Raw genomic sequence first — 25,159 nt, forward strand, 5'->3', positions numbered from 1 at the left:
TTGTGTGATGAATCCCTCACATGCCGATTAAATGCACAAAGAAGTGGGCTTATGGAAACATGTTGTGATATGTATGTGAAGAACTGTGCACTACTGTAACTGAAGATGAACCTGGGTGTGTCATTTATGATCCAGAGAGCAAATGGAATAATGAAAATCAGCAGAATAGTGTCATTAATGTTCGCTACCACCAAACAATGAACATCTCTGGAATACTACTTTTTAGCATGTTTCTTATAAACAGAGGAATATTTTAAATTGTATAATATGTTTCAATCAAAGTATGTATATTATTACTTAGTTTGAAGGATGAAGTTGTTCAATAAATTTGGATCTTAGAAAGGCTCTTGATACTGTTGCACATGGAAGACTGCTGCACAAATTGGAGCAGTGTAGCATTGGAGGCAAATTACTGCTATGGATAAAGGGATGGTTGAGTGGGAGACGACAGAGTGGTAATCAATGGACACTGCTCTTTGTGGACTAATGTTATTAGTGGAATCTCCCAGGGTTCAGTGTTAGTCCATTGTTGTTTTCTGTATTTATTAATGATATTGATGATGGTATATCAGGCTTAATTTTTTTTTTTTTTTTTTTTTTGATTTGGTAGTTGTTGGCGCATCGGCTTCTGTGGCCATATTGCACCTCCCAAGGTTTTTGCAGTACTTTGATCCAAGCCCGAGGCGGGAATCGAACCCGCGACCTTTGGGTTGCCAAGCAGGTACTTTACCCACTCGGCTAGCCCGGTCGGCTCAGGCTTAATTGTCTAAGTTTTCAGATGATACAAAGGTCGGTAGGGTCTTCCATGTGCAACAGTATCAAAAGCCTTTCTAAGATCCAAATATATAATATCAAAGTTATTCCCTGCATCCAGTTCTTTTGTGACTGCATCATAGTATCCAATCAAATTGGTTTTATTTCCTTGCAGCACCAGCCATACAGTGCAGATTTGAGTCTGTTAGACTATCATCTTTTCCATGGACTTAATGAACATCTTTTGGGGTAACATTTGTGTTAAGACGATGATGTGATCATAAAGCTACTTGAGCTTTTCCAGAAGTTTATGGTTTACACAAGTGATTATATTTAAAAATAACTGTGTTGAAATGGCAAAAATCACAATGTACATATCTTTTACTGTAATATCCTTACTAAATTCTGAGACACAAAAAATAAGAGGCATTACTTTTTAGCATGTTTCTTATAAACAGAGGAATATTTTAAATTGTATACTATGTTTCAATCAAAGTATGTATATTATTACTTAGTTTGCTACTTTCCTTTTGCAATTCTGCTAACATCAACAGTCATCTTATGAATTTGTAACAAAAATTATAATATTCTTACCATCAGCCACTCTTTGTTTATATCTTGTTCTGCCATGTAAATAGGCTTTCCTTGATGGGTGACCCCGAATTTCTGAACCTGAATTAGCATTTCCTGATGTGGAAGTAGATGTGTTTCGTAGGTGTGAATCAGATCGATAGGGACTACTAGAAGTTTTTGTTGTAGAGCGACTAGTAGTGGATGATGTTGAAATACCAATGTTCCGATGAAGGACATCAAATGATGAATTGTGGTATGCAAGGGCAGAACGCTGAAAGTTAAAAGTGTAAAGCATTATGAAAAGATCAGAAAAAAAATATACTGACCAAATAAAATTGTGCTTTAACCTACCTTTAAGATATTACATCTTTATGCTTATTTGTAAAATATTTACTCCTTTTGGGATTAATAAATAAATTTTTATACTCTGGGATAGCCATGCAGGACAGAACAGAAGGCTAAAAACAAGGTGATTTAGAACAGCTAAACATCGTGTTCACTGCAAATGATGGATTGTGTATTTTATAGCACTGTGCAGATTTCAGCACACTGCTCATTTGAATCTAAACAATTCCACAAATTCAACAATACTTCACTCTTAATGGACAGTCAACTAACAATCACCTCACCAGATACTGTTAATCACAAAAAATTTCACATAACTGTGTGAAAATGGAAGTGATTATCAGCATCCCATCTTTTAAATAAATGGCAAATTAACCTTTTGGTAATGCATTTTGTATGACGATAACACAACATCCATGGAACCTAAGATTTTTTAACATGTAAAAGGTGGTTCATTCTGCTATGAGATGTAAGACCAATACATTTACTAAGTGCAGGAAAGCTTTGCTGATCACAGTGGGTAAAATATTCTAGTATTTTCCATAAAAATATTTGTGTTTGTGTATCTAAAACAGGCCTGGCCTGGCCAGCCCAAATCATTCTGTGGGCCATCCTAATGAGCTAAAATTTTCTGCAGGCCACACATAAAATAAAACAATCTTTTAAAAATAAAAAATCAAATGCCATAAAAATTTATTTTATTCATTCATTTTTTTTTTTATATCCACATCAATGAGATATTTGCTTTTCTTTGCGATCACTCAATTTTTTAAAATCTATTTCAATACTGGTAGTTGCACATTTTAATTGATTTTCCAGATTTTCATCTGTTATTGAAGCTCAAGATTTACTTTTAATAAATTTCATTTTTTAAAACAAAGTGTCACAAACATATGTGGTTCCGAAGGCACTCACAATTTTTGTGCAGAAAATCTTAATTTGGGATACTTTTCTGCTGTCACGTGTTTTAAAAGTTGATTTTTGATGTTGTGCCGTGAATGTGTTTTAAGTTATTGTTACACTGTAAATCAGTTACTTCCATCTAGTTTCCTGGACAGGGGAAACATTAGTGTGAAATGGAGAACAGAATATCTCAAACACTTTATCATATTTTGTTAGTTCTGAGAAACGATGATCAAATTAGCATTAGTAGAGGCACACGATGCAAGAAAGCAAGCTTATACAGCAACAGCCAAAAAAAAAAAAAAAAAAAAAAAAGCTCCGATTTCACCCTTCCATTCGTTCCGAATACCTGTCCAGCTCAGCCTTAAATTTATTTAAGCTATCAACCTCCACAACAAAAGATGGAAGTCTGTTCCACCAATCAACTACCTGCTGGCTAAAGGCAAACTTCCGCACATCTATCCTACAACAGTCTTTCCTCAATTTGAATTTATGCACTCTCAGGTCATTATTCTGAACAAGGGGAAGAATCCCATCAGCACTGAGCATGCTCAAACCATTCAGACCTTTATACACCTCAATCAGATCACCTTGCAGGTGCTTAGTCTCCAAATACTGTAATCTGCAAAATTTAAGCCTTTCTTTGTAAGAGCAACCCTTTGTTCCATTCACTAATCTTGTTGCCCTTCTCTGTACTCGTTCCAACAGCTCTACATCCTTCTTTGCTGCTGAAAGTTTTGTTATTTCATCGGCGTTCTTCGAGAAGTCAAGGTGAAGTCGTTATTTATCGTGACTAGTGCAGCTAGTGAATGATTTCCCACTGATGTAGTCAGTAATATAAAAATCATCTGGCGGACCGAAAAAAAGAATGTGGTGGGCTGCAGGTTGGCCAGGCCTGATCTAAAAGATAATTACTCTGAGGAATATCTTAGTTCAAGATATTCCTCAGAGCTTTAATGCATTTTATTTCAAAGATGTAATATAGTTTATTATTGTTATATATTAACAACAAAAGTTTTCACCTAAAATATCAAATTTTAGAAACTTAGTCTACTCCCTGTTATTACATATTTCTTTTAAATTTACATATAGAGAGAAATATGTAATATTTCTTTCTATATGTAAAGAGAGAGAAAATATGCAATATTTCTTGCAATATGCCAGAAAAAAATTATTTTCCTTCCTAATTATTTTTGCTTCTTTTAATATTGTACATTTTGTCAGATATAATTTCTCTTATTACTACAAAAAATTCTATTTAATGGGTTATTTCTTCATATTTTTAGATTTTTTCCTTATCATTTCATGATATTGCTGCACATTAGACAATAATATTTTATCCTTGCTTTCTTGTCATACTTAGTTTACTTTTATTTTTGATTATTCCATGACCATATTATTTTTTGTAATCTAAATTTCATTAGCTGCAGTACTGTTTTTTTTTTTTTTAAAAGAACTTTATCATTTACTGCCTATATTCTGGATCATCCCATTGTTTTTCATGGGAGCAATACAGTTAAATCTACACCATTTCTGGCCACCCAAGAGAAAAGACATGTTTTTGTAATTTAATTATTGAGCTTAACAGTACTTAGCACAACAGATTTCTTCTATTTTTTAGGCATGGTAATAAATGAATAATGTGTCTGTTAGCTTCAATATGTCATTCCATTTACATGCAACAACTTCACTCCCAGTGTATAGATTTAATGGAATTTTATATATGGCTCTTATTGGAAGTTTTACCAAGCTATACCAAATTTCATTAAAATCAGACAAATAAAAAATTTGATAGTTCTTTAATTTTTTTTTTTTTTTTTTAGATATCTTTAGTTGTTGATTTATAATTAACAGAAGAACTGGAAAGTGAAGTATATTTTTCCACATGACAGACACTTTTGTTAAGTAGAAAACATTTTGAAAATAGTACAGCTAGAGCTTTACATACTGGCTTGCCTCCAGCTTTCAACAGCGACTTCATTGGGTTCTGCTGCTTTGTCATTTTTCACTGATTTTATAGCATCTTCTACGTCTGGTGTTGGATCTAGTTGTTGTCCTTTATCCTTATAAAGATTTTAATAAAATCCTTCCATTCACTTTAGTATTTATTGTTGTGCCATCTTCAAGCTTCAAAGCAAACATTTGGCTCTTGGGTGTAATTTTTCATTTTGCTTTCTTTAGCCCTTGATTTTCTTTCAATATTTCTCTGACGAGGTCAATGTTGAACTTGCGCATTTCTTATGGTCTTGCACATTTCTACATATTCTACCTTGTTTCTTATGTTACCATTTTGTTTCATTTCTTGTCACTTGTTAATTGTCACATCATGGCAATTGTTTCTTTTGATAACTTTGTCAATGTTAAACTTCAGTTTAACTTTGACAAATGCAAAGTACTGTATATGGGTAGAAGCAACTGCAGAGGAACATACCAACTGTGTGGTACTTGTGCAGTCAGATATGAAATTTTCTGAGAAAAGCAGACAGGCTGCCAGGGCAGGTCATGAGGTTTTGTCAATGATATACAAGAATTTTGCTAGCAGGGAAAAGGAGGTGATTGTCCCTCTGTATAAGGCAATGGTCAGGCCACGCCTTGAGTACTGCACGAAGGTCTGGAGGCCTCATTTTAGGAGGGATGTAGATTTGCTTGAGCATGTACAGAGAACGGCAACAAGATTGGTAAGGGGAATGAAGGGATCCTCTTACCAAGAGAGGCTTAAGTTCTGCAAATTGCAGCGGCTGGAGACTAGGCACCTGCGAGGTGATCTGATTGAGGTGTATAAGGCCTTAAATGGGTTGAGCATGCTGAATTCTGATGGGATTCTTACACTTGTTAAGATTACGAACCTAAGGGGGCACAAATTCAAAGTGAGTAAACACAGATGTAGAATAGATGTGTGGAAATTTGCCTTTAGCCAGCGGGTCGTTAATTGCTTGAACAAAATTTCATCTGTCATTGTGGAAGTTGATAGGTTAAATAAATTTAAGGAGGAAATGGACAAACATTTGGAGGGAATTGTTGTGTAAATTTTTTTTTTTTTGGCTGATGCTGTATAAGCTCATACGCTTGCATCACATGCCACTATTACTACTATTACTACTACTACTATATTTTGGTTTTGTTTTTCTTGGTTTACAGTTGGTGCAAGGGCAATACAATAGTCTCAATGACTTAATTTTCAGATGAAGGGCACAAATATCTGAAAATTTCCATTTTCAGATATTTGTGGTGGCAAATGAAATTTAACATTGGCAAATGTAAAGTACTACATATGGGTAGCAGTAACCCTAGAGTAACGTATCAACTCTGTGGTACTACACTGACAGTGATAGAGAACGAAAAGGACCCGGGGATAATGATGCAGGCAGATCTGAAGTTTTCAGAGCAGTGTAGATGGTCTGCAAGAGTAGACCGTCTACACTGCTCAGAAATGGTGTCTTGTCAATGATATACAGGAATTTTTCTAGCAGGGATAAGGAGGTGATTATCCCCTTGTATAAGGCAATGGTCAAGCCACACCTTAAGTACTGTATACAGGTCTGGAGGCCTCATTTTAAGAAGGATGTAGAGCTGTTGGAACGAGTACAGACAAGGGCAACTAGATTAGTGAATGGAACAAAGGGTTGCTCTTACAAAGAAAGGCTTAAGTTGTGCAAATTACAGTATCTGGAGACTGGGCACCTGCGAGGTGATCTGATTGAGGTGTATAAAACCTTGAATGGTTTGAGCATGCTCAATGCTGATGGGATTCTTCCTCTTGCTCAGAATAATCACCTGAAAGGGCATAAATTCAAATTGAGGAAAGACTGTTGTAGGATAGATTTGTGGAAGTTTGTCTTTAGCCAGCGGGTAGTTGGTTGGTGGAACAGACTTTCATCCTTTGTTGTGGAAGTTGATAGCCTAAATAAATTTAAGGCTGAGCTGGACAGGTATTTGGAACGAATGGAAGGGTGAAATGTGATCGTTGTTTTTTTTTTTTTTTTTTGGCTGATGCTGCATAAGCTTTCTTTCTTGCATTATATGCTTCTACTAATGCTAATGCTAATTTATGTCAAGAAGGTCTTGCAGCACAAGATAATGACTGGAGAGTTCTAGTTCAAATTTTTGATAATTTTTCAATAGCTGGTTAGTGTCAATCTTCTTCACATTAGTTGACTTAACCAATTTCTTTTGTTCTTTCTTGCAATAAATTTTGATTTTTGCTCTCAATAACCAATGGTAATTAACTGCTTGATATATAAACATGATAAATGTAGTATTAACAAAGTTATTTTTTGTTTTTATGAAACCCCAAACACAAGAGGTATTAGAACCAATTGTACTTAGTACCATGCTTGGGTTGGAGGTTCAGAAGATGAAAGAAGATATTTATTGACATTAGACTTGGAACTTCTGTATACTGCAATTTTGAGGGAATACGTATGAAGGAAGGTTGTTCCAGAAAACGGCAGTTGAATGAATAAATGAGGAAGATGAAAAGTTGGTTCTGTGAGTTTGAAGTTGGACAGTGAATGGATGTTAGTTGGTGGCAGCATGTGTTCGGACTGTTTTGAAAGAGAGAGAGTGGGAATTACAGAAGCCAATTCAGAAGAACAGTGCCAATGGAAGTATCTGTAGAAAAAGCATGCAGAAGAAACAGTATGTCTATGAGACAGAGAGTGGAGAGACTCTGTTAGAGAGGAGTCATTAATTAACCTAATTGCCCTCTTCTGAATGGAATCTAGAAGCCTGAGAGAGGTTTTGGGGGAACTGCCCCAGATGTGGGAACAATATTCCATGGTATAGTGGATTTATGTTTTGTACAGAGTGAACAGCTATTTAGAAGAAAAGTAGTGCCAAGAATGAAAGAGAAAATCAAGTTTTTTAGATGCAGAGGAAGCAATATTTGTAATGTGCTTGTGCCAAGAGAAAGATTAGGAGTTAGAGTAATCCTCAAAAGAGATATATCATCTTGCCTAGAAATCGGAGAGTCACCAAAGATAAGCAGAGGAGCAGAAGAATCCTTTTTGCGAGATATAAGATAGGACTGAGTTTTAGAAGGATTGAAATCAAGGAAAAGAAGAAAATAAATCTCGCAGGTCATCCCATTTTGCATTCTTGTAATGCCAAACAACATGAGGTTGGAAATAGCCATGAGATAAAGGCTCCATTGGAGAAGAGACAATCACCAAGTTGTGATCTGAGGTGCCTAAAGGACCACTCACATTGACCATGTACTTAGAAGGGTTGTTTGTGAGAAAAAGATCAAGCCTGTTGGCTGTATGGTTAGGACTGTCCAATATTCTGCTAGGTAAATGAACAATCTGTGTGAGTTCCTTTGTGATTGTTGTTGTTGTTTTTATTTAGTTTTTAGCAGCATTAGCAACGAAGGCCATATTGCTCCAGGGATACGCAGTGGTCATTCCCTGATCTTTCCGCATCCTCCATATTTGGTGGTCACGGGCTCAAACCCCGGTCTAATCAAGAAGCATGTGCTACGCACGCACTGCTGCTCCTGCCCACCTGGCTATGGAGGTGCCCTTTGTGATTGCAAAAGCCTCAGCATCTTGACAGGCTGGGTCTGCGTAGTTAGAAAACTGAAGCCAGCTGCAGTTGTGAACATTAAAATCACCAAGGAAAAATTACCTCATTGTTAGGAAAGTTGGACTGGAAAAAGTTAGAGGAAGTCAAAGAGCTCCAAGTGATTAGTGGAGTTGAGAGAACAGTAAAGACAACACATGAATTTGACAAAACGAGGGAGAGAGATTTTAAGCCAGAGAAGATCAAAAAGAGAGAATTCCAAATTACCATGTCCCTGACAGGGAATATTGGAATGCACATATGCACAAGTAAAACCTTTGGGGCAAAAGGAATCATACAACAAATAATTTTGGCAACTGAGATGAACGGTGGTTGAATCAACCGATAACTAAGATTCTGTCATAAAAAGTACATGGGGTTTGGCAGACTGTAAGTGGAAAATTTACATAATTGAGATTAGAACTGAGACCACATATATTTGCGAAATGAACTAGGAAGTGTTTGGAAGGTTTAAATCTTTTTGCAGATAAGCTTGCTCAATTAGTTTGACAATTCACGGTGTATTCAATAGTAAGAAAAAGTGGAGGGGAGATATGCGGTATGAAGTAATGAAATTTTTGGATACGGTATGCAAATGGTAAGAATATACCCAGATCCTTGACATAACATGGCTTCGACAATGCCTCCAACATACACACTACTCGGTCTCCTTCCAGTCACTATCTGGCAGAGCAGAGATAGCAAAATTATACACTAGCTGATCTGAAGCCTCCTAGAAAGTTATCAATAGGTTCGGTCCGGTGTACTAACTAGTGGCCGGCCTGTGAACATTGTTTTAGAGCTGTACTCTCAAAATGTAAGGAAATTTGGATCTCGCCATGATGTCCATTGAATCCTCTAAAGACATCAGTCATACTGCATGATGGAAGAGTGGGGAAGGGTTGACCAGAATTTAGATCTGGAGACTAAACATGGGTTCCACCATTTCAAGCCTCCAATAAGCAAAGTGATGGTATTGCACTGGTTGATGAGAGTCATCTACCACCTAGTATTGCCTGGTAAAACAGAGGGGCAGCATTCCTCCATGTCGTGTGTCACCACACCTTGACCCCTGCTTACGTTGGCTCATGCCTGGGTGGTCACCCGCAGTGTGCTTGGCATGGGGGTTATACCCAGGATTACTAACAGTCCCACCATCGTGAAGATGCAAGCAGAGGATTTGGCTGTCACAGACCGTCCGGACTTTGCCGAAATTGGATCCACTTGACTTGAGTGTCACCCAAATATCAGTTACATCAGCGTTTTAGACTCCCAGGTAGCAAGTTGTTGTTGTTATTTGGTTTTTAGGAGCATTAGCGACTAAGGCCATATTGCTCCACGATATGTGGTGGTTATTCCCTGACCTTAATGTTGAATTTAAAAAAAAAAAAAAAAACCTAAGGATACAATGATGAGTAGCTAGCCACAGTTGTAAAGACTAGCATATTTAACTTGAGAGATTTCAGCTGAATATAAAATAAATGTCACCTGCACTGGAAATTATTTCTGTGAAGTAAATAAAACTGCATGATTATCAATTCCTAGAATTTAGTCTCTATCATCCCTTTTACAAAGCCAAAATCAAGATGGAGGGTTATATCCCTTCTTAAGAAAGGTGATAAAGCATTTAAATGGGAGCCCCATACCCATTAAAAACTCCATTGTACTTCACAGGCTGAAGCTGACCATGGGACCAGAAGAAAAGAGTGTTTAAAGTGAACTGTGCTATAAGGAGTATTTGATATACAGTCGATTCCGGTTATTTGGGACACATCGGGACTAGTGCATTTTGGTCCGATTAAGCGGCTGCCCCAATTATCCAAAGTTTCACGTAAATAGTTAAAAATACAATGTACTCTCCCCCGCCCTTTACAATTGGTTCACTGTTCAATCACGTTACGATGGAGTCACCATTTAAAGTACCGATCACTATATGATGTGTATTAAGCGCCGGTCATTGTGATCACGTTTGTGAATTGAATTTTAATTCTATTAAACAGCGATTGTAATTAGCGAAAATAGGAGGAATATTATCTATAGGCTATAAAAGTAAAGATATATTAAGAAAAAATTTACCCTTTATTACCTTACCAATTAAAAAATTAAATGATACGTGAAATTCGGAAGAATATACGTGATAATCGAAATAATTAATACGTACTGTAATATGTACATACTAACTAAACTAGTTGACATTTCTGTTCAATGTCATTTGTGGTGGGGGTTAATATCTAAAACAGTAAAAAGATAAGCAATCAATAACAAAGAACACCGCGCGCACACACAAATTGCAAGTAACACGATACGTGAAAGTGAGAAGTAACAAATTACGAAGCTTTAAAAATAGGAATGAAGAGAAGAGCCTGAAAATTATTTTTTTTTATATGATTGAAGATTCCATAGAAGTGTAAACATATTTCACCATAATAACCCACAGAATTCCAGCTGTCGGTATTATCGCAAATTCATTAAGATCGAGTTTACTATCAGTTTATGATAGATTTCACTAACACAAAAGCCCAATAAACAGGTGACTGCTAATTGTTTTTATTGTTTTATGGTTGTGACCTCCAGAAATTCGACCGAACTACGTGGTACGGTTGGGAACAATCATAGGGTAATCTTCAGTGCTGCAGTCTTCTGCCCCGATTAAACGGCATTTTGTCCCAATTAAGCGAAGTAAATCCTGGCTATTTTCTCGATTGGGTTCTGTTTTTTAAGATTTGCCCCAAATAAATGGCTGCCCCGATTAACCGGTGGCCCAAATAACCGGAATCCACTGTATATACTTTTGCTTTATATTTTATTTTTTGTTTCAAGAAAAGAAAAAATATATTTTGTTACATATTTTTATAAAATATATAACAATAATAATTTTAAAATTTTAATAATTTTATTATTATTATTATATTATACCATTATAATGTTATTATACTATTACTATATTATTTATTATATTTACAGTATTTTAAATTTAAGTATTTCTTACAATATTTTAAATTAATAATAATTTTAAAAATAATTTAAAAAATAACAAAATATATTTTGCTACATATTTTGTTATTTTTTTATTCCACAGCCATATTTACAATATGGTATATATGCCAAATTACGAATGATACTGCATAAAATCATAATATAACATATTATTATTATTTTTTACTATCTGTCTTTAAGAAATCTAAGGGGTGGGGGTGTGTGTGTACATATATACACACACACTCAAAATAACACTGATATCACTATTTATTTTCCTACTTACAGAAACTACTGTAGTTCTAGTACCACTCAGGCTCTCATCATAAGGCACCTTTTTTCCTGTAAACCGAGCCCACGTTAGAAGAAGATGTTGGCGGACCTAAACCAAGCAAATTTATGGGTGAATTCAAACATTATGAATTAATTTCCCAAAATACTGCATGCATAATATTTATTTATTATTATATTTGAGACATTGAGGTCAGAGTAGTAAAGGCAGGGTTGTTATGATTAAATCTCAATAAATGGGTGTACTTAAGGGTTGGCTCACGTGTTTGTGAAATTGCTGATAACAGCTGGAGGCAACAACACATGAGAAGCGACTAAGCTTTGATAAAGAATAATAGTTGCCCTATGCTAAATTTAACATTTCAAATTAAATGTAGATAATTAAACTGAATAAAAACTGTATAGTAAATGTTTCAAGGTAGGGTGTATCAGCTTCACATCAGTGAAATAAATTATGAGGATAAGCTTATTAATCTGTAACAGCCTTTCCATTTTACATTTTCTGGAAAGGCTGGTTAACTAGAGATTAAATAAATTAATTAAAATTAATTGAAAAAATTTGAAAATTAATTAAATTAATTAATTGATTAAATTAGAGATTAATAAATTAATCTCAAAAATTCATTGGTTTGACTTTGTTGTTCTTTGTCATGTACAATGATAAAGATTAAGTAGCACACAAAATCTGAACTCATGTTTCTTCTACATGATATTTGTGCAGATCAAAGTACTTATTAAATTTAATGAAGAGTGAGCATTCTGTTTGAACAAACCATATTCCCACAATTTTTTACCATTTCAAGTTAGTTTGGTATTTTATTATTTATTTATTTTTTGTACCCATAAATAAATCTCTACCTTAGAGAAAAAATTTACCAAAGAAGCTGCTTGAAAGGAAAATATTACATCCCACTGCAAATGACTTTCTTTCAGATATAATTATAATGATTTATTAGAAATGACCAACTTCACTGAAAACTTAAACAAAAGAACTGCAAGGAATCATCCATTTCTTATGATTTGAAGGCAAATAGTGAATGGTGAAGTTCAAACACATTTCCACAGGAAAAGTGCACAATGTTTTGTAACAAGGAACTTCTCTTGATTAATTTCCCAGAAACAGCTAGACTGTTAATGCTGAAACATATTTTATAACTCCATAGGCATTCAGAAATGCCACAAGAAGAAGAAGAAGAAGAAGAAGAAAAGGAAAACCACAACTGTTTGATGATGGGGTCATCATCTTGCATAATATACGTGGCCACATATTGTGCACTGACAACAGCCTGGCTGGTGTTCTTAACAGAATCCATCATAGTCCTGATTTAACACTTTCAGATTTCAATCATCTTAAGTGATATCTTGTAGGAAAACATCTCAACAATAATGAGGTTAAATCAGTGCTGTAACAATGCTGTTAAACTATCCTAAGACAGGATTTAGAAAAACTTATCAAATCTTGAAAAAAATGTTTACATGTTCAAGCTGATTATGTTTAAAAACAGACCATATCACTTTGTAAATATACAATTTCTTTTCATTATCTTACTAACTTTCAAAGTAAAAACATTGGAGAACTCACTTTTTGATTTTCCAGAAATATTTAATCAGTAATTCTTCTATGTATTTCTGAAAAATATTCAAAAGCACCAAACATTTCTTTTTTTTTTTTTCATCCACAGCAGTATATTCATCATACCGTCCAACACCCACATTTTAGGGATGTTAGAAAATCTCCAGCATTTCAACTAAATAACACTGTGATTTATATATCAAGAAAACTGTGTTTTCTCTTTCTGTAACCAATATTCGCTATTTTGCAAGTATCTTCTAGTCTATGACCAACTTTTTTGTCACTTGCATATGTAATTGTTGTATTTAAAAATATTTATATTTACATTCATAACACAGAGTTTGGTTCACTTTCATCCCTATTTTAAATTTTAATTAGAATTTATTACAATTTTAAAATTTTCACTTACTTTTTTATTAATGACACAGTAACCCAAAAATATGTAGATGCCAGTAAGCAAACAGAAGAGGGAAAAGATATAATGAAGCACCTCTAGAGATTCATTGACAGATAAGATAGCTAATACCCAAGTAGCACCCAAGATTGGAAGGAGCACTATTCCTAACCACAGAAGAGTCCTAAAAGGGATAAAAGGTGCAAAACATTACAATGAAATTATAAAAATACAATGGTAGAAAATTCAAATTATATTTTTAATTACAATGGTGCTGCTCTGTGCCTAAAATATTTCTCCCTTCTTGAGAATGATAATCTGTTAAATGTAACAGAAAAAAGTTATATACACAGGATATTAAGGATCATGTTGCAAAAAATAATGTTAGATGTGTTAATGTACAAGTTAGTGCATTTGCATCATTTCTGTACATAGCCAACTACATAAGTAGTTATAAATTGGCATCATTAAGTATATCTCATATTGTGAATACCTTCACAATGAGTTGCCATGGTATTGCACTACCTCGAATAAGTAATGCTTCACCATAGGAGAGGACTACTGTTACTTATTCTCAGCAGATACCATCACCCATATGCCACCGTTTTGGAGCTTATTGGCTCCTCATCAGTGGGTGGGCAGGTACCTTGATATTGCAATGATGACAACCCAGTTGTGAAGTATAAATCCACAATATGAGAGATGCCTGATGGCGTGGAGTTAATGATGCCAATGGTGCTAATGTTAATGATGCCAATGATGCTAATGTAAATGATGCAAATTTATAACTACTTATGTAGTTGGCTCTGTACAGAAATGATGCAAATGCACTAACTTGTACATTAGTTAAAACTATTTACATAACCTGAGGCTTTAGCCCTAAACTATACCATAATCTAAATTACTCCACACCATCAGGCATCTCTCATATTGTGAATTTATACTTTGCAACTGGGTTGTCATCATTGCAACACCAGGGTACCTGCCCACCCAATGATGAGGAGCCAATAACCCCCAAAAATGGTGTCGTATGGGTGATGCTATCTGCTGAGAATAAGTAACAATAGTCTTCTTCTATGGTGAAGCATTACTTATTCGAGGTAGTGCAATACCATGGCAACTCGTTGTGAAGGTATTCACAATATGAGATATACTTGATGATGCCAATTTATAACTACTTATGTAGTTGGCTATGTACAGAAATGATGTAAATGCACTAACTTGTACATTAGTTAAACTAGTTAAACTATTTACGTAACCTAAGGCTTTAGCCCTAAACTATACTGCGTTAGATGTATTGTAAGGTCCATAATAAGGGGAAAAAAATTAATATAAACATATGGTTGAAAACACTTTCTAAGGTGTTGAGTGAAAGATGTGAATAGGAATTATTAGTTAAAATTAAAACTTAAAAAAAAACTTTTAAAGGCAACAATTTATTTATTTATTGACTCGTCAATAGTGAGAAATCCTACAACCAGAACATTCAATATACTAAAATAACTGCTTAATTATAGATAATATTTCTGAATCCTCTTTGGGATTCTGTTAACAAGTCAAAGCAAAAATGAATAGGACTAGCTTCAGAAAGAGATGAAAGGAAACTTTCTTTCCACACAATTTCCTTTCATATATGACTGAAGACAGACCCATTCATTTTTGTGCTGACCTGTTAACAGAATCCCAAGGTGGATTCAGAAATGTAAAGCCACCTGTAAGCAATTAATTGAGTATATTGAATGCTCTGGATGTAGGGTTTCTGAGCATTACAAGAGTCAATAAATAAATCATTGCATTTAAAAAAATGTGTTTTAATCAATTTTAATTGGAAGCCTCTATTTTGAAGAAATGCATATAAACTATTTTGCAACTGATCAAAGTGGCATCCATGAGGTGGCATTTCACTCATCACAATAACGATCATGTTGAAAAGCTCCTGCCCATAGTCTGAATGGTTTCACAGGCAGCTTAAACTTATTGCTGAAGTTCAGTTTGGTTCAGAATGGCTGTTGCATACATTAAGCTCTTTAAATGACCCTACAGAAAATAATCCGGTGGGTTCATACCTGGTGACTGTAGTGAATAAGCAACAGTCTGAGGCCACCTCAACCAGTCTGCCACAAGCATTGAGATGGATCTTCGCTGTTGGTTGAAATGTGCAGGTGCTCCATTGTGCATAAATCACACTTGAACTCTAGTTCTGAATGGCACATCTTTCAGCAACCTAGGTAAAGTGTATTCTAAAGAGTGGTGGTACGGTTAGTGGTGTTGGTAATCAATCACAGTAAAAGAACACAAAGGCTGATCAACTGGTCACCAACAATACCACACCAGATGCTAATAGAAAATGTGTTTTGCTACACCCTTGCCATTACAGTATAAGGACTTTCTCTGCTTGGTAATGGATGCTATGTGAATTATTCTGTCTTGTGCAAAAGTGGCTTCACCTGTGAAGAGTATCTGACTTTCAAGCGTAGCACACGCTTCTTGATTAGACCGGGGTTCGAGCCCGTGCCCACCAAATACGGAGGATGCGGAAAGGTGAGTGAATGACCACTGCATATCCCCGGAGCAATATGGCCTTGGTTGCTAATGCTCCTGAAAACAACAACACATCTGACTTTCAAAAGAAAGGTTCCTCAGAAACAAGCATTTAGATAGAATATTCTAAATATTCTATTTAAATGGTTTCAAAGGAATTCCAGATTCTATAATCATTAGCACAGGTTTTTTTTTATTCATTTTATTTATTCTTTAGCATTTTTTACCTTCCTCACAATGATTCTGATTAAAAATTTATTTTTGCTACAACCATTTCATTAAGAAAGTATTATCTTCCCCACCACTTAAAGCCTCCAATAACCAAAGTGGTGGTAATGCAATGATGATGAGAGCCATGCACCACCTAGCATTGCCTGGTGACACAGAAGGTCAGAGTGTTTCCTCTGTTTGATATAGATACCATACCCCAAATACTGTTATGCAGTTTCACACATGGGGGGGGGTCACTTCCAGTATACAGTTGCAGTGTTTCTGACCTTGCATATGAGAGTACAAGACCCTTAGTATACTCATGGTTATTCTTTGATTCTTGACTTGGTAATTACATTGTAATACCAGGATTAATAGTACAAAACTACAGCCACTAAATCTCAGGCCTATGGCAGGATTTTGGAGTTACTGAAATGCCATGTCCTTTGGGGCTTTTCTGTTCACTAGAGGCCTTGTGGTTCTTGACAAGTAAAACTCTGGAAGAGATATTCTTTATATAATTTCCATTCAATGTTATTCAGATTTTTGGAATCTTATTTTATAAAATTCACACCCTTGAGAAAGTGCTAGCTGCAGAGAAGATATGAATGTTTCAGGAAGTATGATGTGTACTTTTGTTAAGTGCCTACCAAATATTCTTTCTTTCAGTGCAGTGTGGTGTTTAAAAAAAAAAAAAAAAACATGCATTCGTAATTCTATATTCACCCTTTGTGTACATATTTCAAAATTTCACAATGATCTATCATTAACTTTACATACTCTGCAAGTAAGGGATGCAATTGGTTGTTTAGAATAAGTCCCAAGACAACTAACAACACAGAAAGTTCCAGTATATTTTATCTATAAATTTAGTGTATTCTAAGTTTGGTTTGCTGTTTGTGAGACGATGAACCTGAGTTTCCAGGATCCAAAAATATCATACAACCTTCATTATACAGGCTTGTTCAGCCATATGGCGAAAAAAAAAAAAAAAAAAAATTAAAAGTCCAAAAAAGCCCATAGTAGTTCTTTCCAACAAGACAGGATTCAAGAACGAGGTTTTTTTTTTTTTTTTTTTACCATGGAATGGAAGAATAGCAATCATAGCAAGAAAGGCTAATGAACCCCAACTTATTTCAAGTCATAATTTTGTGAATTTTCATGTTATTAAACCAGTTTTAAGATGAATACGATTCTAAGACCACCTACTTTACAAGAATATTCTCGAAGGTTGAATTTTTAAGTTTTAACTACATCAAATTGTTAATATAAATCACAAATCAAAATAAGCATTTTTTTTTGTTTTTTTCTTTTTTGGCTAATGCATTTTATATTTTTAATTCCATCAAATGTTATTAATACAAAAGAAACCATGGAATACCTGAGATTTCCGAAGTCCATAACTGTGTCTTTTATTTGAACACTTGCTCTTATAGCCATTGCAAATACTCCTAAATTCAGCTGAAAATTACATAAAACATGAAAAAAGGAATTTAATTTAGTGTTATGGGTTAAAAAAAATAGGAATTTATAGTAAATAGCACTGCCAAAACTAAAAACTTTTATCAAGTACACTTAATGTAATAAAAATGAAAGTAATGCAGAGCTGAAAACTATTCAAAATATGAAGTAAATTCAAATATTCAATTCATACTAACTAAGTGATAAAGTTAAAGAAAGTAAGAAACTTGGAGAAAAGACTTACCACAACAACAAAACAGATGGGCCCAACCAAACTCCATACAACACTCTCATAGATAGATAACCAGCAACTAAAATGAGAATGTTCAAGTAAACAAACAAACTTTTTTATAATGCTCAAATTACTACACAAAACTTCTAAAAACAAAGTAATCCACATTAACAGTCCATTATTATAAGTACAGGTAAGTGATTTTCACTGGGTTTTCCTATTATATGCAGGTATAGCAGATAGATTCAGTTAACCAAATCTGTGACTTAACATCCTCTTTCTGAGATTTCACTCCTCATTATGGTGGACACTATACAATAAATGAATACTTTCTATTGGGGTAAAAAAAACTATCTTGTTTCCAATAGGCACTGATATTAAAATAAATGTCAAAAATGCCTTGCAACAGCATTAGTCCAACTGTTTCAAAATTTAATCTTGATTAATTTAACTTTACACTCAATTATATTACTAATTAACTATATATATGTACAGATGCCATTGTGTGTGTGTGTGCTAGGCATCTAGAGTGTCAAGAAATTAGGTGCCAACTCGGCATTCTGATGTGCGTCTATGAGAGCTTGAAGTGTAGGGTAAATGCCCTTGAAGAAATTAATACGAGGGGCCCATCAAGCTGTCAGCTGCCCAGCTCAATGGCAGAGCTGACTCCTGCGCATCAGGCAACACAGAGGCAATCTCCAAGGCAGAATGTGCTGGTCCCACAGGAACTAGTTATTGTTGGTGACGCTATTGTCAGGAAGACAGAGAATATACTATGAAAGAAGGATAGGTGGAACATGACCAGGGTATATCTGCCAGGGACAAAGGTTGATGATGCTGTAGAGCAGATATCAACTTTTAAGGGCACAAAAGGTGATATCATTGTACACATTGGAACTAATGACATTAAGAGTAAGAGATCTGCAGATTTACTCAACAAGTACAGGTCAATGTTGAAAAAAAGTTGTGAGTTAGGGTTGAATGCAAAAGTGTCTGCAATTCTGCCCAGACATGATAGGAGGGAGTATATGATGAGAGCCTGGTCAATTAATTCGGCCCTGGAGAGATTGCGTAAAGCTCAAGGGATAGAATTTTTTTCAGCCTGGTCTGGTCTTGTTGACAGGGGAAACTGCTTCTACAGGGATGGGGTACACTTAAATAGAAAGGGTGCAAGAATATTTACTGATGCTATAGAGGCAGTGTTGGATGGGTCAGAAAACTGCTAGCTTGGGGGGGGGGGAAATACACAGACTAAAAGGTTAAGAGTGGCTGCAGGCAGAGGCAAAGTACCATTCCAAATATTTGAATAGGCACATTTTGGCCTCAGTTGGCCTTGTGCCGAAAAACCTCTACACCAACAACAACAACAACAAGCAGAGGCAAAGGTGATTCTTGCACTACTTCTATTAGAATGAGTAGCAGCCTGGAAAACAAGGCAATGGAGATTTCCAGGACTGCCAGAAGTCATAGTGGAACAAGTAAATACATGGGCTGTGTTAGGGTAACTAAGAGTAGAAACAGGTGCATGTATACTTCCATGTACACCAATGCTAGGAATATAGTTAATAAATTTGATGAGCTTGAAGTGCTAGTGAAGTCAAAGGCAAATATTGTTGTGATATCAGAGAAATGGTGTCACACAAACATAAGCAGTGCAGAATTGGAGTTTGGGGAGTACAATGTGTACAGAAAGGATAGACAGGACAGGAAGGGAGGAGGGAGGGGTTATGCTGTTAGTTAGGAAACATAAAACCTAAGGAAGTGCATCCAATTGATGTTAGTGGACAATGCAATGTTGAGTCTGTTTGGTGTGACATAAGCACTGGGAAAGTAAAAAGAAGAGTAGGTGTGTGATATAGGCTTATGAATCTGATGAGTATAATGAGCAATTGTGCAGAGAAATAGAGTGGGCCAGTAAATCAGAATGTCTTATAATGGGGGATTTTAACTTTACAGATATTGACAATAGTAGTAGTAGTAGTAGTAGTGGCATGTGATGCAAGAAAGCAAGTGTATGAGCTTATGCAGCATCAGCCAAAAAAAAATCACACCATTCCCTCCAAATGCATGTCCAGTTCTTCCTTAAATTTATTCAACCTATCAACTTCCACAACGAGAGATGGAAATTTGTTCCAGCAGTTAACCACCTGCTGGCTAAAAGCAAATTTCCGCACATCTATTCTACATCTGTCTTTTCTTAATTTGAATTTATGCCCCCTTAGGTTCGTAATCTGAACAAGTGGAAGGATCCCATTAGAATTCAGCGTGCTCAACCCATTCAAGGCCTTATACACCTCAATCAGATCACCGTGCAGGTGCCTAGTCTCCAGCCACTGCAATTTGCAGAACTTAAGCCTCTCTTGGTAAGAGGATCCCTTCATTCCCCTCACCAATCTTGTTGCCCTTCTCTGTACACGCTCAAGCAAATCTACATCCTTCCTAAAATGAGGCCTCCAGGCCTGTACACAATACTCAAGGCGTGGCCTGACCATTGCCTTATACAGAGGGACACGATCTTTGTGTTGGTCACTTGTACACTAGCAAGACTTCTGTGGATTTACTGGATGACTGTTTTCTACAGCAACATATCCGAGAGGCAACCAGAGGGAGTAATACTCTTAATCTGATTATTAGCAGTGATTATTCATGCATTAAGAATTCACAGATAAAGGAACCACTGGGTGAGAGTGATAATGATGTACTGATGTGGGAATAACTTAAAGATGTAACTACCATCAAGGCTAAAGGGAAGGGCTTTTGCTTTCGTAAAGGTGACTACAGGGATCTCAGGCAGTTTTTAAATTCTATACAGTGGGGTCAACTGACGATGTTGCCAATGTCAAATCCTTAATAGGAAGCCTTCAGGAACTTAATTTTGGAGACTACTAGGCTTTTCATTCCAACTAAGAAATACTGTTCAAGGGTTAGGCCTGATGTATGTTAGATGAACCAATTAGACATGTGGCAGAGAAGAAGAATGTATGGGATGCATATAAAGTATTGGGTGATAAAGAAGCCTATGGCAGATATAAGCTAGTTTGTAATCAAGCCACAAAGGAGGTTAGGCAGGCGAAGGCAGATTACAAGAAATCTTTGGCAAAGGATGCAAAGAAAAACAGCAAAGAGTTCTTTACTTATGTAAACTCCAGAAAGAAAGGGATGAATCAGACTGGACCACTTAACATAGATGGGTTGACTATTGAAGATCATGCTCAGGTAGCTGATAAACTGAAAGAGTATTTTGCATCTATATTCACACATGAGGAGTTATTCAATGAGAGAAGTGCCAAAAGTTTATCAAACTCTAACAGGGAGCTAAGTGATTTTGTAACAACTCAGAGCAAATTGGAGCAGAAATTGTTGAAGTTAAACATAAAAAAGGCACCTGGGATGGATGGGATCTATCCAGTTATATTAAAGGAGGCAGCAAAGGAATAAGCAAATCCCTAGCCATAGTTATGAGAGCTTCCTTGGACTCAGGAGAGGTCCCCATGGACTGAAGGTGTGCAAATGTGTCACCAATTCACAAAGGGGGTTCAAAAAGTGACACAAGATTAGTTTAACTTGTGTTCCGGGGAAAATAATGGAATCACTAGTTAAAGAAACATTGTAGGATCATCTAGACAAGACTGCAGTAATTGTTAAGACACAGCTTCGGTTTGTTAAAGGGAGGACTGTCTGACCAATTTGATTGGATACTATGATGTGGTCACAAAGGAACTGAATGCCATAAATAATTTTGATATCATATACTTGGATTTCTGGAAAGCTTTTGATACTGTTGCTCATGGAAGACTGCTGTACAAATTGGAGAGCTATGACATTAAGGGGAAGTTGCTACAATGGATAAAGGGATGGTTGAGTGGGAGATGACAGAGAGTGGTAATCAATGAACACTGTCTTCGTGGACAAATGTTATTAGTGGAGTTCCCCAGGGTTTGGTGTTGGGCCCACTGTTGTTTTGTATATTTATCAATGATATTGATGAAGGTATATCAGGCTTAATGCCCAAGTTTGCAGATGATACAAAGGTTGGCAGGGGTGTTAATGACGGTAAAGACATTATGCTACTCCAACTGGATCTAGATAAGTTGGGAAAATGGGCTGAGAAATGGCAACTGAAGTTTATCATTGACAAATGCAAAGTACTCCATATGGGTAGCAATAACCCAAGAGAAACGTACCAACTGTGAGCTACTACACTCAGGGAAGTGGAAAGTGAAAAAGACCTGGGGGTAATTGTGCAGTCAAATATGAAGTTCGCTGAGCAGTGCAGATAGGCTGCCAGGGCAGGTCATGGAGTCTTGTCAATGATATATAGGAATTTTTCTAGCAGGGACTGGAAGGTGATTATCCCATTATACAAGGCAATGGTCAGGCCACACCTAGAGTACTGTGTACAGGTCTCGAGGCCTCATTTTAGAAAGGATGTAGAGTTGCTAGAACAACTACAAAGAAGGGCAACAAGATTGGTGAGGGGAACAAAGGAGTGCTCTTACCAAGAAAGGCTTAAGTTTTGTAAATTGCAGTGCCTGGAGAGTAGGGACCTGCGAGGTGATCTGATTGAGGTGTATAAGGCCTTGAATGGGATGAGCAAGCTGAATTCTGAAGAGATTCTTCCTTTTGCTCAGATTAAGAACTTGAGGGCGCATACATTCAAATTGAGGAAAGACTGTTGGAGAATCGATGTGCTGAAATTTGCCTTTGGCCAGCGGGTAGTTGAATGTGGAACAGACTTTCATCTTTTGTTGTGGAAGTTGGTAGCCTAAATAAATTTAAGGCTGAGCTGGACAGGCATTTGAAACGAATGGAGTGGTGAATTGGGAGGTTTTTTTTTTTTTTTTGGTTGATGCTACATAAGCATGCTTTCTTGCATCGCATGTCTCTACGAATGCTAATGCTGATATGAGGTCAATCCAAATGAAAATGAAATTTTGGTTTCCTAAATTTAAATTATATGCCACCACAGGTAAATTTATGAACTAGTACTAATGTTTATGTTGAACAATAAGGCATGTTGGCTGTCTGCATATGCAGGGAGTGATGTGCAGCAGGATACTGTAGAATTTAGAGTAGTGAGCACATCTCTGATAGTGAAATGCTGCATTATTCAGTTACATATAATGGAAGGTGCCTCTACAGTAGAAATTGACTAGGATATTCGCAAACTGTTACCATATGGAGAGAAGAGCTGAGAGTGATCCTTGCTCAAGGCAAGCTGACACAATTTTCACCAAAGGAATTGCTGCCTTGGCAGATAGTAGAGAGCTGGATATCAGTCGTGTTCTGCCTACACTGTTATCCATTGCAGATTGTAGCATAAGAAGGTCTGTGTGAAGTAGGTTCCTGAGTCTCAAGCTTTCAAGCATAACAAAACATGGATCAACACATTATAGCAACCATCCAGATCCTACAATGATGAATGGATGAATGATTGAGCATCCTCTGTACAGCCTGAACTGGCAGTTGTGAGATTTTCATATTTTTGGAAGACTGAAAAATAATCTAGCGGAATGCTGATTTTACAGACAATGTGAAGGAGGCTGCCAAAAAATGGTGCCAACAGCAAACAAAAGACTTTTATGAGCAGGACATAAAAATAATCAACTGGTGTACAGATAAGATTTTTTTTTTTTAGTAAAGTACTAGTTACTGGAAAAGGTACTAGTTACTGGAAAAAATAATTCTCATTTTCATTTGACTCACCCTCATAAAATAGTGTCAAGCCATTAACTCAATCACTCCAATGAAATCTCTAAAAAGTTATGCTCCCCCACTTTACCTCAGTGAATCAAATATCCCAATGGATTCCAATAAATTAACCTTGCAGCATTAAACTTTTGACTGCAGAAGGTCATAGTTAAAAAAAAAAAGTAATACATTTATACTGATCACATGTTTCATAACAAAGGTTATATTAACATTTTACAATTAAATTTGTATTTCAATCAGTTTTGAATTTAATTAGTATTAGGCATATAGTGCAAGGAAGCTGTAAGCTTTTGCTACATTGGCAAAAAAAAATATATATATATATATATATATATATTACAACCTCTTCCCCTGTAATTTGAATTTATGGTCCCTAGTTCTGGAATTCTTTATAACAGTGAAAATTCTGCCTTCATTCATTTTACTAACCCTTCTCAAAGCCTTAATTAAACCTAAATCAGGTCTCCTCTAAGGTGTCTGCTTGCCGAGCTCTATAGCCCACAAAGTATTTCCTCGTACCGTCACCCTTTTGCTGATCTTACCATGCAAGTTGCCAGTCTTTGAATCCTTTCAAGAAGCTGAATGAGGTCTCCATATCTGAACACAGCACTCCAAATGTAGTCTTACAACTGACTTATATAGCAGAATTATGACCTCGCTATCTTTATAGGGTATTGTTTGATAACTCATTGATAAGACACCATGGGCTTTCCTGGCCACCTGTTTACATTGCTCAGACAACATCATCTCTGCACATATCATAACTCCCAGCTCCCTTTCTTCCTCTACTGTTTTTAATTCAATCCTGCCAAATTTTAGGGTTATTCTGCGGTTGCTATCCCCCAAATGTAAGCTTACATTTTGCTGCATTAAAACATAGGTGCCATTTTTCTGACCATCCTTGAAACCTGTTTAAGTAATCCTGAAGGAGCACTGTTTGTCACTGATCATTGACTCTCCCAATCTTTACATCATCTACAAATTTTGACCTCATGCCCTTTATCAATGTCATTTATGAAAATTGGAAACAACAGTGGTCCAAGAACAGATCCTTGAGGGACCTCACTTCTGATTATATATATAGTTAATTACACAAATATGAAGAATATCCATTAATCACAACCCTCTGCCTTCTGCCCTTCAGCCCCCTGCAATCCATCTTAGAATTTTTCAGTAATGTCAACATTTTCCAGCTTATACAGTAACCTCTCATGAGAGACCGAGTCAAAAGCCTTGCTGAAAGGGCGCCTCCGTAGCCAGGTGGGCAGGAGCAGCAGTGCGTAGCACACGCTTCTTGATTAGACCGGGGTTCGAGCCCGTAACCACCAAATACGGAGGATGTGGAAAGGTCAGGGAATGACCACCGCATATCCCCGGAGCAATATGGCCTTAGTTGCTAATGCTCCTAAAAACCAAATAACAACAACTCCTTGCTGAAATCCGAATAAACTATGTCAATCTAGCTCATGAGTAACTGTATAAAAATAACTGACCAGGTTAGTTAAACATGATTTTCCCTTAACAAAATCATATTGAACCCTTGTCCTTCAGAATTCTATTTCTATCTAAATGTCCCTAGATTGCAATCTTAACGATTGTCTCTAGAATTTTCCCTACTACTGTAGGCACTTCTCCA

At 36.1% G+C, this 25,159-nt stretch overlaps 1 protein-coding gene across 4 annotated transcripts in view; it reads right to left on the reverse strand.

The window, feature by feature from the left end:
• LOC150090305 (protocadherin-like wing polarity protein stan) overlaps positions 1–25,159 on the reverse strand; it is a 426,116-nt gene that overhangs the window by 47,352 nt on the left and 353,605 nt on the right. For all 4 annotated transcript variants that reach the window (XM_090389794.1, XM_090389793.1, XM_090389795.1 and 1 more), the window contains 5 exons: positions 17,824–17,890; positions 17,500–17,579; positions 13,383–13,551; positions 11,396–11,491; positions 1,348–1,597 (listed from right to left, as the gene is read on the reverse strand). In XM_090389794.1, coding sequence (XP_090245920.1) covers positions 1,348–1,597; positions 11,396–11,491; positions 13,383–13,551; positions 17,500–17,579; positions 17,824–17,890 — 662 coding nt within the window. The remainder of the gene's footprint in view (positions 1–1,347; positions 1,598–11,395; positions 11,492–13,382; positions 13,552–17,499; positions 17,580–17,823; positions 17,891–25,159) is intronic.

Source organism: Mastigoproctus giganteus, chromosome 2 (genome assembly GCF_048544385.1).
Source record: "Mastigoproctus giganteus isolate SK-2022 chromosome 2, ASM4854438v1, whole genome shotgun sequence".
In the NCBI taxonomy this organism is placed as follows: domain Eukaryota; kingdom Metazoa; phylum Arthropoda; class Arachnida; order Uropygi; family Thelyphonidae; genus Mastigoproctus; species Mastigoproctus giganteus.